At 39.8% G+C, this 13329-nt stretch overlaps 1 protein-coding gene across 5 annotated transcripts in view; it reads left to right on the top strand.

Moving 5' to 3' along the window:
• mcc (MCC regulator of WNT signaling pathway) overlaps positions 1 to 13329 on the top strand; it is a 149427-nt gene that overhangs the window by 46613 nt on the left and 89485 nt on the right. For 4 of the 5 annotated variants that reach the window (XM_053230474.1, XM_053230472.1, XM_053230471.1 and 1 more), the window contains 2 exons: positions 5794 to 5874; positions 12133 to 12339. In XM_053230474.1, the coding sequence (XP_053086449.1) occupies positions 5794 to 5874; positions 12133 to 12339 (288 nt within the window). The remainder of the gene's footprint in view (positions 1 to 5793; positions 5875 to 12132; positions 12340 to 13329) is intronic. The other variant, XM_026922348.3, reaches the window with a different exon arrangement.

Here is a 13329-nt window from a genome sequence, read left to right as displayed (position 1 = left end):
TGCAAACCAGAAACCATGGATGACTGCTGAAGTGCGCTTTCTGCTTAAAACCTGAGACAATGAGACACCATCATACCTGTGCTGAAGAAGTTATCTTTGTCCTGCCTGAATGACTACTGGCCTGTTACACTCACCCCTATCATTATGAAATGCTTCGAGCAGCTAGTCATGAAACACATAAAGAGCACCACACTGGACCTATTTCAGTATGCGTACTGTCCCAACTGCTCAACAGAGGACAGCATATCTGCTACCATCCACCTTTCTCTGACCCATCTGTATAAAAAGGACAACTAGTAAGGATGCAGTTCATAGACTTCAGTTCAGCATTCAACACAATCATCCCACAGAAACTGATAACAAAGCTGAGCCTGCTGGGTTTGAACATCTCCCTCTGCAACTGGATTCTAGACTTTTTGACTGGGAGTCCATCAGGATGGTAACTCCATGGTAACTCCACCTCCAGCACCACCACACTGAACACCAGCGCTCCCCAGGGCTGCGTGCTCAGTCTACTGCTGTTTACCCTGTTGACTTATGACTATGCTGCAAAGTACAGTTCAAATCACATCATCAGGTTTGCTGATGACACTACAGTTGTTGGCCTCATCAGCAACAATGATGAGTCAGCATATAGAGAGGAGGGGAACCAGCTTGCAGAATGGTGTAGAGAAAATAATATATATCTTAATGTTTGTAAGACTAAAGAGATGATTGTTGACTTCAGGAGGACCCGAGTAGACCACTCACCACTGCACCCCGCTCCCATCCTCACCTCCTTCTACAGAGGGATGATAGAGAGCATTCTGACTAGAGGTCTCACTGTATGGTACAGGAACTGCATAGGCTCTGACCAAAAGACCCTACAGAGAATAGTGAGAACAGCTGAAAAGATCAACAGAGTCTCTATACTCACCATCGACACCTCGTACAACAACAGCTGCATTGTGCAAAGCCACTAGTATTGCGGATGTCCCCTCCCACCCCACTCATGGACTCTTCACCATCCTGCCATCTGGCAGAAGGTACAGGAGCATCCGTGCCACCACCAGCACAACAGTCTCTTCCCTGACGCAGTCAGATTACTCAACACCCTGCTACCTCCCAATGCTCAGCTGGCCTAATCAAATACCTAACCCAGTATGACTCAAAAACATTGCACACCTGCATCAGTCACTTTATGGAATTATGATTATGGAATTCGTTTTTACTGCCAATACTGCTACTATACTTATGGCTGCTACACTACAAAATAGTTTACAGCCCATGTTCTGTATATTTTGTGTCCTGTATATTCACTGTCCTGTGTATCTGTTGTTCTGTTCTGTGTATTTATTGTCCTGCACTCATCTCACTCTGTTGTGTATTGCAATTTATGCAGTTTTGCGTACTGTTCTGTGTTGCACCATGGTCCTGGAGAAACGACATTCATTCTAATCTATACTAGCTATATAGAGGAATGACAATAAAAACCACTTGACTTGACTTGAATGAATCAAGAGGTTTCTTCTGCATCTGACTGGGATACAGATCATTACTGGTTGAGTCTTTTTTTAAATTACTTTTTATGATTTCTGTGTAATGATTACTTCATTTATTGTATGTTGTTTGTGACACACCTTTTTTTATTCCCTTAAAAGACAAAATTTCTAACCCCTAAATAAACTTGGTCCTGAAGTTTTTTTAATTTTGTACTAGCTAATACAAGGCTATATAGCTGACAATTAAGGGAAGCATACACCAATCAGACATAACATTAGAACCCCTGACAAGTGAAGTGAATAACATTGATTCGCTCGTTAAGGTGGGATATACCTGTCAAGGGGCAGAATATATTAGGCAGCAAGTGAACAGTCAGTTCTTGAAGTTAATGTGTTGGAAGCAGGAAAATTGCACAAGTGTAAGGATCTGAATGACTTTAACAAGAGCCAAATCGTGAACGAATGGGTCAAAGCAGGTCTTCTGAGTGTTCCTGGTATGCAGTGGTTAGTACCTGCCACAAGTGGTCCAGGGAAGGACAACCAGTGAACTGGCGACAAGGTAATGTGTGCTCAAGGCTCATTGATACGTGTGGGGAGCGAAGGCTAGCCTGTCTGGTCCAATCCCACAGAAGAGCTACTGTAGCACAAATTGCTGAAAAAGTTTATGCTGGCTATGATAGAAAGGCTTCAGAAGACACAATGCATTGCAGCTTGCTGCGTATGGGACTGCGTAGCCCAGACCAGTCAGAGTGCCCATGCTGACCCCTGTCCACCATCTAAAGTGCCTACAATGGGCCCATGAGCATCAGAACTGGACCATGGAGCAATGAAAGAAGGTGACCTAGTCTGATGAATCATGTTTTCCTTAACATCATGTGGATGGCTGGGTGCATGTGTGTCACTTACCTGGGGAAGAGATGGCACCAGAATGCACTATGGGAAGAAGGCAAGCCAGCGGAGGCAGTGTGATGCTCTGGGCAATGATCTGCTGGGAAACTGTGGGTCCTGGCATTCATGTGGATGTTACTTTGACATGTACCACCTACCTAAACATTGTTGCAGACCAAGTACAACCCTTCATGGCAACGGTATTTGCTAATGGCAGTAGCAGGATAATGCACCCTGTCACTCTGCAAAAATTGTTCAGGAATGGTTTGAGAAACATGCTGAAGGATTCAAGGTGTTGACCTGGCCTCCAAATTCCCCAGATCTCAAACCAGTCGAGCATCTGTGGGATGTGCTTGACAAACTAATCTGATCCATGGAGGCCCCACCTTGCAACTTACAGTACTTATAGAATCTACTGCTAACGTCTTGGTGCCAGGTACCACAGCAAACTATTTTTATGTGGGTTTTCTTCTGGGTTCTCTAGTTTCCTCCCACTGTCCAAAAACATGCAGGTATGCAGATTGGCTATGCTAAGTTGCCCATAAGTGTGAATGTGTGTGTGTATGGTGCTATGCAGTGGGCTGGTTTCCCCACAGCATTACACCACCTCCACCAGCCTGGACTGTTGACACAAGGCAGGTTGGGTCCATGGATTCATGCTATTAGTGGCAATTTCTGAACCTAACATCTGAGAGCCTCAGCAGAAATCGAGATTCATCAGACTAAGCTATGTTTTTTCAGTCTTCAAACTGTCCAGTTTTGGTGAGCCTGTGCCCACTGCAGCCTCAGCTTTCTGTTCTTGGCTGACAGAAGTGGTGCCCAACATGGTTTTCTGCTGTTGTAGCCCATCCACCTCAAGGTTTGATGTGTTGTACATTCTGAGATGCTCTTCTGCTCACCACCATTTTAGAGAGTGGTTATCTGAGTTACTGTAGCCTTTCTGTCAGCTCAATCCAGTCTGGCCATTCTCCGTTGACCTCTTTCATCAACAAAGTGTTTCCGTCCGCAGAACTGCTGCTCATTGGGTGTTTTTTCTTTATTCTTTTCTTTATTACCATTCTGAGTAAACTGTTCTGTGTGAAAATCCCAGGAGATCGGCAGTTGTAGAAATACTCAAACCAGCCTGTCTGGTGCCAACAATTGTCAAAAATCACTGGGATCACATTTTTCCCCCATTCTGATGCTTGATGTGAACATTACTCGAAGCTGCTGGCCTGTATCTTCTGATTTTGTGCATTACACTGCCCCCACACGATTGGCCGTTTAGATAATTGCATGAATGAGTAGGTGTACAGGTGTTCCTAATAAAGTGCTCAGTGAATGTAAATTCCGAATATAAATTTTAAATTTATAAATGTATTCCAAATAAGCAAGCCAGAGGCAACAACGGCAAGGAAAAAGTCCCTGAGACGACATAATGAAGAAACCTTGAGAGGAGCCAGACTCAAAAGGGAACCCGTCCTCATCTGGGTGACAGCAGATTATAAGTAATTTCTCTTCTATAACTTTATACTGTATAGTCAAAAAATATAAGTGTGTAAACAGGAGGTTATGATCAATTTATGAGTATAATCATCAGTCATTTCTGAATTCATTATAGTTTTAACTTAAAGTCTATTATATCAAACTGAAGTTATTAACTGTTCAATAATGGAGAATTGAGGGCAAATTTTTCTTAGTCATTGTAGTTCTAAGGCAATCAAAAGAAGAGCATCCACAGTCAACTTTATGGTTTCTATGTGGTACCATTCACAGTAGTCTCATGGTGATCTTTAGGCTGTCCATGTGGGGCCATCTTTAGCAGCAGCGAGGTAACAAGAACAGAAGTAGGGCATCATTATGGGTCAGGAAGGTCCAGAGTGCAGGAGTCAGGATAACTGGTAACACAGGAGTAGCATGTGTAGCTCAACAGAGAAAGAGAGGGAAGAGAGAGAGAACACAAGTTATTAGGGGGAAACAAAGTGACCATGCGCAGCTTGCTCACTCGATGGGGGCAGTTTGGCCTCACAGAGGCACAGGTGGTGTGTGTAGGCCTTTGTGAGATCAGAACACATCATCCAGCTGGAACAAAGGGCAGTCATTTCCACACACTTGGATGTTGTAATAGTCAGAAACATCCATCACCAGGGTGGCATAAGATAGGATGGCTCCCTCTGCACAAATGGTCCTTAGGTGCACCCACGGTTAATTTCACTGCGAGCAACTCATCTACTGGGACTGAACTGAGGTGCAGTGTAAATGTTGACAAGACATTGCATACGCCATGGAGAGTATCTGCACCTAGAAGTGGTATCCTAGATGTGGGAAATGCATGGTGCAGGTGGACATCTTTACTGATGCCGAATCAATTAATTGTCAACTGTGGTTCTTCCTGGCAGTGCCAGACAGACAAAGAAAGTACACTTTCTTTCTTGGAACTATTCCTGTGGCAATTTTATTATTGGCTCTGAGTGGCAGCAGACTCAAGGGGATAAATTAAGCACCTGTGTGTAGTAAGAGAGGTACACAGTTTTTTGACTGTGTTGTGTTCTGAGCATGTTCATGTGATTCTGAACTTGAACATTTTCAGATTTGGAAATAAATGCTATCAACTCCAACCTTTTCTTCTCACTTCCTGATGTGTACGCCCAGGAACATATGCTGTTACTTCTGCTGACATTGTCACACAGGAGGAGTTATCTAACTGGCCATATCTGGACAGTGATAAAATTCCATGCCAGTATGGATTGATTGGAACTAATGCATCTAAAGTGATGGAACCTTGGGGAATAATAAACAACTATGGTAATGCCATTAGAACTCTATTGGGGTGGGTTGTTAGGGTGGGCCCTTAGGAGAAAGCAGTGACTGTAGGAATGAAAGTTGACATCCCTCTGTTACTGTTAACAGAATTTCTATTGTTAAGTTAGAAGCGTTATTTAACAATCAGTATAATCATGATTTCAGTGAAAGGGCTGTTGATGAAAGTGAGGAGATGTCCAGAGAAGATCTTCACTTTATGCAGATAATGAACAGTTCAGCCATACTTCAGGATGGACATTACTGCCTAAGACTCCCATTTTTATGTTGAAGTTCTTTTGAAGAGGGTCTCCTCTGAGGAAGCATCTATCTCCATGGTTAAAGATCTCAGTGCTTTGTGTCAGAAAGGAGGTTTTTGTTTGACAAAGCTGTAATAACCGGAAGGTGTTGCAGTCAGATCCTGAGGAACATAGAGAACATAGAGCTTGATTTGGATCAAGACAAGCTGCCAGTTGAAAGAGCTTTGGTTCTTCAGTGGTGCGTGGAAGCTGACACATTTCAATTTAAGATTCAGGTGAAGAGTCAGCCATGCACAGGGAGAAGTATTCTGTCTGTAGTAAGTTCAGTCTACAATCCTATGGGATTTCTTGCACCTCTTACAATTCCGGCTAAATTGCTTCTGCAGGAGACGGCTGGGCTGATGACATACCCCCTAACCTCCAGAGTCAATGGACCTTCTGATTTGGACAGAGTGGCAGATTTTCAAGTAAGCAGATGTTTCAAACCCAAGGATTTGGGATTGCCTACTTACTTGCGTGTTTGCATAATTTTTCAGATGCCTTGTGAGAATGGTTATGGCACTGTCACATATTGCAAGATGCAGAACGGGTTTATGTAGCATTCCTTGCTATATAAACAAGGTTTATGTAGCATTCCTTCTCGGTAAAGCCAGAGCAACGCCCTTGAAATGACTATCTATTCCTCGTCTAGATCTCACAGCTGCTGTCCTTGCTGTTAAGGTCGACAAACTGTTGGAGTTACAGGTTGCACTGGAGAACTCTGTCTTCTGGACTGACAGCGTGATTGTGGTTAATTACATAAGGAATGAGAATAAACATTTTCACCCTTTTGTTGCAAAAAGGGTGTCCTATATAAGAGAGCCAACATGCCTTGGAGGTATGTTCCCACTAAATAAGACCCAGCAGACATTGACAATTTTTTGAGCAATAGGCAATGGATTGAGGGCCTCGACTTTCTTTGGAAGCCAGGAGATGATTTTGACAAATGATGACCCAGAGGTCAAAGGGGAGCTGAAAGTTAATGTCGTCAGCTTGCGTAATGCACAGAATTCCACTAAGCAGCTCATCAATTATTTTTCAGAGTGGAAGAAGTTGACAGTTGCAGTTGCTTGGTGCTTGAGGCTGAAAAAAAGTATTGAGGGATTTAAGTCATAAAAGAAAGGAAATAGTAACATTTGAAAAGAATAACAACATTGCTGTATCTACTGTACATGTTTAAATGAAGGAGTTTAAAACTTCCCTGGCTGAACAAAGTTTGTCTTTGGAGGCTCTGTTTAAAGCTGAGATTGCCATTATTAGCTTTAGTCAACAGGAACAGTTCCAAGGGGAAATTGCTGCACTCAAAGATGTAAATCTTAGAGTTAAAAGGGATAGTGCCATTTATAGGTTGGATCCTGTATTAGACAATGGATTGCTGAGAGTGGGGGGAAGACTTAGGCAGCAATGCCTATCGAGACTAAACATCCTATCATACTGTCCAAGAATCAGCATGTATCATATCTTATACTTGGACACACACATGAAAAACTGGGTAATTGTGGCAGAAATCAAATGCTCTCTAAGCTTCATCAAGGGTACTGGGTTACAAATGCTAATTCCATTGCAAGGAAGATTATTTCTAAGTATGTTGTCTGTAGAGGTTACAGAGGAAAAGTAGGTGAGCAAAAGATGGCAGACCTTTTAGAATTCACTTTTAGAATACAATTAGAAGTCACTTACCCATTGATTACAGATGCGTGCATCAATGCCATTCACAGATTTATCTGCCAACAAGGACAAGTGGCTCATATAAGGTCAGACAGTGGTACATATTTCATCTGTGCCCACAGACAGCTAAGAGAGGCTCTCTCTGCTTTGAATAACAGCAAGATTCTAAAGGCCTTATTGCAATAAGGAATTCAGTGGAGCTTCAATCCACCGACAGGCTCTCATTATGGAAGTGTATGGGAGTGCATCATTCATATGCCCTTGGTGAGAAGAATCCTTTGTTCAGTTCTGCATCAGCAAATATTGCACACTGAATCATTACACACTCTTTTGTGTGAAGCAGATGCCATTTTGAATGATAACAAAGCTGTCCAATGATCCTAATGGCCTGGAAGCTCTCACTCCCAACCATCTTCTTCTTAGGAGAGGAAAACCTGCTTTACCACTTGGTCTTTTTGAAAAGCCGGATTTGTATGTAAAAAGAAGATGTAAACAAGTATAGTGTCTTTCAGATCTCTTCTGGAAAAGGTGGGTACGAGAGTATTTACCCTTACTTCAGACATGACAAAAATGGACCAATGAATGAAGGAGCTTTATTCCTGTAGACATTGTCATTATTGTAGATCATATAGCACCACATGGCTTGTGGTTACTTGGAAGAGTTTGAGACATTTCCAGATAGTAGAGGTCTGTTGTGTTCAGTAAAGGTGAGAACTAAGAACGGTGTTTTCGAGCATCCTGTAAGCAAACTTTGCCTCTTATTAGAGGCCACATACTGAGATTTAAACCTAAGGTACAACAAATAGAGGATGTTGTTGTTTTATGAGGTTTATGTATATTGTTTTTCTCAACATGTAAATGTAAATTGTGTATGTATTTGTAATTATGATGTCAGTATGCCATAAGCAATTAAGGGGCCAGTGTGTTGGAGCCATTCCTGTGGCAATATAATTATAGGCCTCTGAGTGGCCTCTGATTGGCCTCTGAGTGGCAGCAGACTCAAGGGGATAAATTAAGCACCTGCATGTAGTAAGTCAGGTGATTGGGATTGGGATTTGACCGTGTTGTGAACATGTTTGTGTGGGATAAATATACATACATACAAAATATACATACTTAAGTACTACAAAAAAAAAAGGATTTGGATTTATTGTATGCATTAGTTACTTGCTTACTGTAGTTACCAGTCACCTCTGGAAGTCAGTACAATGTGGTCATTTTTCCCATAAAGTAAACAAGTAAACAGTAAAGGAAAAAATAAGCACACCATATACTGCAATTCAGTAACGTATACAACCACCTTTAGCAACAATAACTTGAAATAAATGTTTTTTGTAGGTGTTTATCAGTCTCTCACATCATTTTGAAGAAATTTTGGCCCACTGCTCTTTACAACAATGTGTCAGTTCATGGATGTTTGAGGGCATTTGTTTATGCACAGCTCTCTTAAGATCCAACATGTTGATTTTTTTTTTCTTCTTTAGCCATTCTGCTGTTGATTTGCTGGTGTGCTTGGGATCATTGTCCTGTTGCATGACTTTGTCCCAGCTTAAGCTGCTGGACTTATGGACTCACGTTTGTCTCAAAAATATTTTGATATAAAGTAAAATAAAGTTCATCACTGTCTCAAAGACTGCAAGTTTCCTAGGTCCTGTGGCTGCAAAACAAGCCAAAATCATCACTCCTCCACCACCATACTTGACAGTTGGTATGAGGTGTTTGGTTTTTTGCCAAACATGGCCCTGTGCATGATGGCCAAACATCTCCACCTTGGTCACATCAGTCCAAAATATATTGTTCCAGAACATATGTGGTTTGTTCAGATACAAACCTAATCATGCTGCTGTATACTTTTTGGAGAGAAGGGGCATTTTCCTAGCCACCTTTCCATGAAACATGTCATGAACATAAATAATTAATGTGCTTCCAATAGGCCTATAGGTCACATGATGTAGCTCTTGGGTTTTTCCTTAAATCTCTGAGCATTAAACGGTCTGAACTTGAACTGAATTTGCTGGGACACCAACTCCTGGGAAGGAGATCTCACTGTAGATTGGTGAATTTCAAATTGTTTGGAGATGGCCTTATAACCATTTCCAGATTGATGAGCAGCAGCAATTCTTTGAGGTCATGGCTGATGTCCTTTCTTCTTTGGATGATTTAGACACGACCATGAGTGCTCCAGAACACCAAACTGCCAAAAGTTCTGCTTTTATAGAGATAGTCACACTTCTTGATGATTAACTAATGAGTAACACCTAGCTGCTAATTACACTCTTAAAGACTGTGGAAGTAGCAAGGGTTTTCCCACCTAGTTCCTGAAGTTTGGTTTACTTTTTGGCAAAAAAATAACTGCATATTGAAATCTATTCTGTTTTTTTCATTGTCTCCAGAAGTTATTTATTTGTTGTAGATGTTGGTGAGGACCACACAATTGTTGTTCAGGCCCTGAGAAATAAACACATAGAATTGAAGGAGGGTGTACTTTCCTTTTCCCATGACTGTAATAGTTAGCATGATGTTAGCTAACTTGTTAGCAAACTTGGCTTCTGGTTGACACAATATAATATTAGCTAGCATCATAGTGCCCCTGCTATAATAATTGACCTAAGAACCTAATTATTTTATGGATATTTTTTCAGTTAATGATATTCAGGAAAACTCTCTCATTATTCAATCAAATATCTAAAAAAAAAAAGAACAGTACATAACATAAAAATAAAATAAATAAAAATTTACAACTTACCATATCCTCCTCAGGGCAAGTCTGAGATGAAAGGAATTCAGTGATTCCACTCTGTCTTCTGCTCTTTAACCACTCAGACATGGTTATCAAATGCTGCATGCTCCACAGTAAACTGTACAGTTTGTCTTGTACTCATTGACAGGGGTAGGACTGACTCCATATTCCGTCTTTCATTCATACTTTTACCTTGACAGCTTCTATTTCCCATATTTAACAAAAAGAAAAAGCTACAAACTGGGCAAGCTCACAACTTGAGCAGCTATGGTTTAAACTTTTTACTAAAATATGTAGAATAGAAGTTTCCAACTATGTGTGTAGCATATGTAGTATGTTTTATTTTGTTGTAATTTTTTGTTCATTTTTTATAAAAGGGGATATAGAAAGTGGTTCTCTTATGGAAGGTGATAGTCATGATATCATCCTGTCTTGTGTGTGGGAGACGAAAAGTGTACAATTAAAACATTAAATTTGTATCAGTAAAAATAAAACCATAATACTGGTTCATTGTGCTCAATAGGCACTTCTACTGTTACCTTAAATGGTCAACTCAACCAGCTGGTAGACATCCATAACTCCTAATGTAATGGGTGAATCTGAAAGGGGAAAAAAAAAGAAATTCTCTTGAATGTGACCCAGTTAGTAAGAATTAACAAGAAATATACTTTGCACAAGTATTTCATTCTATGCCTGGAACTGCATGATTGAGTCTCCATAACCAGGGCAACAATGACACTGACACGCAATCTCACGCAGCGCATACATGTCATTCTCTCCATATGAGCTTCTAGTTTAATATTATCCACTATTATGTTTTTCTCACCACTGAGTAGACTCAGTGTATGTATGAAATGATGTGTTTGAGAATATGGGACAAATCACATTCCTTATTGACTCTGTAAGGGACGCAGCATAATATTTTTCAGTACCGGACGATCCAGTGTTGTAAGGGATATTTGGCAACTCTTGATTTAACACTGAATATAAATACATTATAACAGATTGAACAGATAATGAGTTGTAAACAAATACAAATACAGATACATACAGTAGGTTGAGTTGAAGCAAAAAGTAAGTTGCATGAACATGAGGTTTTTTCATAATGTCCATTTGGGCTTGTTTGCCCAAAACATTTGGGAACCCCTGTGCTAGCAAATAATTGGAAAATTAACTACGTTTTCACAAAAAGGCAAAGAGTAAGTGTAGACAGTGTGATGTACAGAATCTATCTATTATAAGATATACTGCAAAGATTGCAACAGGGAAAGGGGGATTATGCAGTGGATGTATGTATGTATGTATGTATGCATATGTTGATCACATGTAAAGTACAAAGTGTGTCCCGCTATAGCTCATTTACATTTGCTTATTTGTAATGATGCCCACAAAACTCTGTTAAGTAGTGGAAGTTATTTTGAATTGATCTATAAAGTTAAATGAACTAAAAGGGTAAAAACTTAAAGGCAGAACTGGAAGTTATTTTGACTCACTAGTATGCCAATACATTTTTTTAATAATATATAATATTATTAAGGCATTTTTTTATGGCCTATGGCTGTGTGCAGACAGACCGGCCCGTCCTCTGTTTATATGGTGGCATTTATTTTGTCATAATTGAATGATTAATTTTATTTGTCTTAATTTATAGGTTTGTGTTGGCTCGCTTTCTTTGTTTTTTATATTCTTTAATTAATGCCAATACGATACAAACAATTAGTTTGCACAAAATTTTCTTGATGGTATTCTTAATCCCTGATCTAGTTAACTAGACTACAAAGCATTTCTGTAAGTTCCTCTGGATAAGGGCGTCTGCTAACTTCTGTAAACGTAATAAAAAAAAAATGCTAGTCAAGTTGAGGTTTACATTAGTTAGTTTTCTTATGCCGAAATTTACGCACATTCAGCGGCATGAGTCAGATATGAAAGTTTTCCTGAGTTTACAGTTTCACTAATAACAAATTTCTTGCTTGTATGAACATTTTACGTATAAATCCATTCATATCCAATTTGATGAATGATGCCCAGTATTGTTCAGCCTTGGTGGTGAATGTCACAATATCATCTTTATTCATGAGGCAGACTGTGATCGGCCTGGAACAAGAGGCTTAAAGGGACACCCAAACAAGTGTACTTAAGTTTAATTTAATCTTATAAAGTACTTATTCATAGATGCACAATGCTGTTGACACAGTGATGTGGAAATGGTAATGCTGTGTGTGTGTTTGTGTGTGTGTTTGTGTGTGTGTGTGCGTGCATGCTTTTGTGTGAGAGACAGACTGTAGAGGAGATCGAGGGGGCACTGGGCAAAGATTTTTACCCAAGTCTGTGTGAGGAGCGTGTTCGCTGGGAGAAGGAGCTGGAAGGTTTGCAAGAAGAGAATGAGAGTTTGACAGCGATGCTGAGCAGCAAAGATGAAGAGCATAATCGCACCAAAGCCACCATGAGTGCCATTCGTGAGGAGAGAGACCGTCTCCGCCGCCGTGTGAGTCAAAACACTTCAACACACCAGTCACTACTGTGGGTGAATTAAGTGTCCAAATGCATTTACCTTATCTGACTATTTAATACTTTACTGAAAACCAAAGTTTTTTTTACATGTCCTGATTTTGAAGGTTACTGGGATCAGAGTGCAGGGACAAACATTGCACATTATTGCTGAAAGAACTGAGGGTTTAGGGATTTTCTTAAAGCACTAACAGTGAAAGTTAGTTACAGAACTCCCAAACATCTGATTTATATAATATGGTTTATACAGAGAGAAATCCATACTACTTTTAAATCTTTACGGTGGAAAAATCTGAAATGCAGATATACATCGCTATCATATTGATATGGTAGATGACATTTTTGAAGTTGGCATATTTTCAAAAATGTATGCAACTACAATCATTTTGGGAGTTCTAGGGGGTTAGTGGCACGCAAGTCACTCAAGTTCACCTATAATTTTATTGTACATAATTCCTGAAATAATTCAGGATTTCACTGCTGATTTCACTGCTGCATTTTCAAACATTATTAAGTATTTCAGTTTCTGCCTTGAAATTTCAGGTTTTTTTTTTTGCACTTTAATCTCTTTATATTATGTTTACTACATGATATGGTTAAAACATACCAAAATAAAAAGACATTATATCATTATATTGCTTTCAGGTTGCTTGATTTATTTACTGAAAAACTAATTTTCAAACAAAAATGGAGATGCCAGGCATAGAAACCTCTGTACGTCTCACATTTAACACTGCTAAAGTTCCATCTCTCTGCTAAAAGAATTATTGCTGCCTCTGTGAGGAACATGTGTCCAAAGAATCTTGGTGGGCATTAAGGCTCTTGCAATAAATCTGCAGTTATTAGATGAACATTTCTCTCATTCTTCTATTAAATAAACAAACATTTATTTAATAGGATGTCTGATTGTTTTGGTCTTTAAATAAGGTTTTGTGTTTACTGTGTCTACCAGAAGGTTCCATATAAA

This window comes from Pangasianodon hypophthalmus, chromosome 27, assembly GCF_027358585.1.
Source record: "Pangasianodon hypophthalmus isolate fPanHyp1 chromosome 27, fPanHyp1.pri, whole genome shotgun sequence".
In the NCBI taxonomy this organism is placed as follows: domain Eukaryota; kingdom Metazoa; phylum Chordata; class Actinopteri; order Siluriformes; family Pangasiidae; genus Pangasianodon; species Pangasianodon hypophthalmus.
Note: the sequence above shows the minus strand (reverse complement) of the source record. Positions and strands in the feature narration are given on the sequence as shown.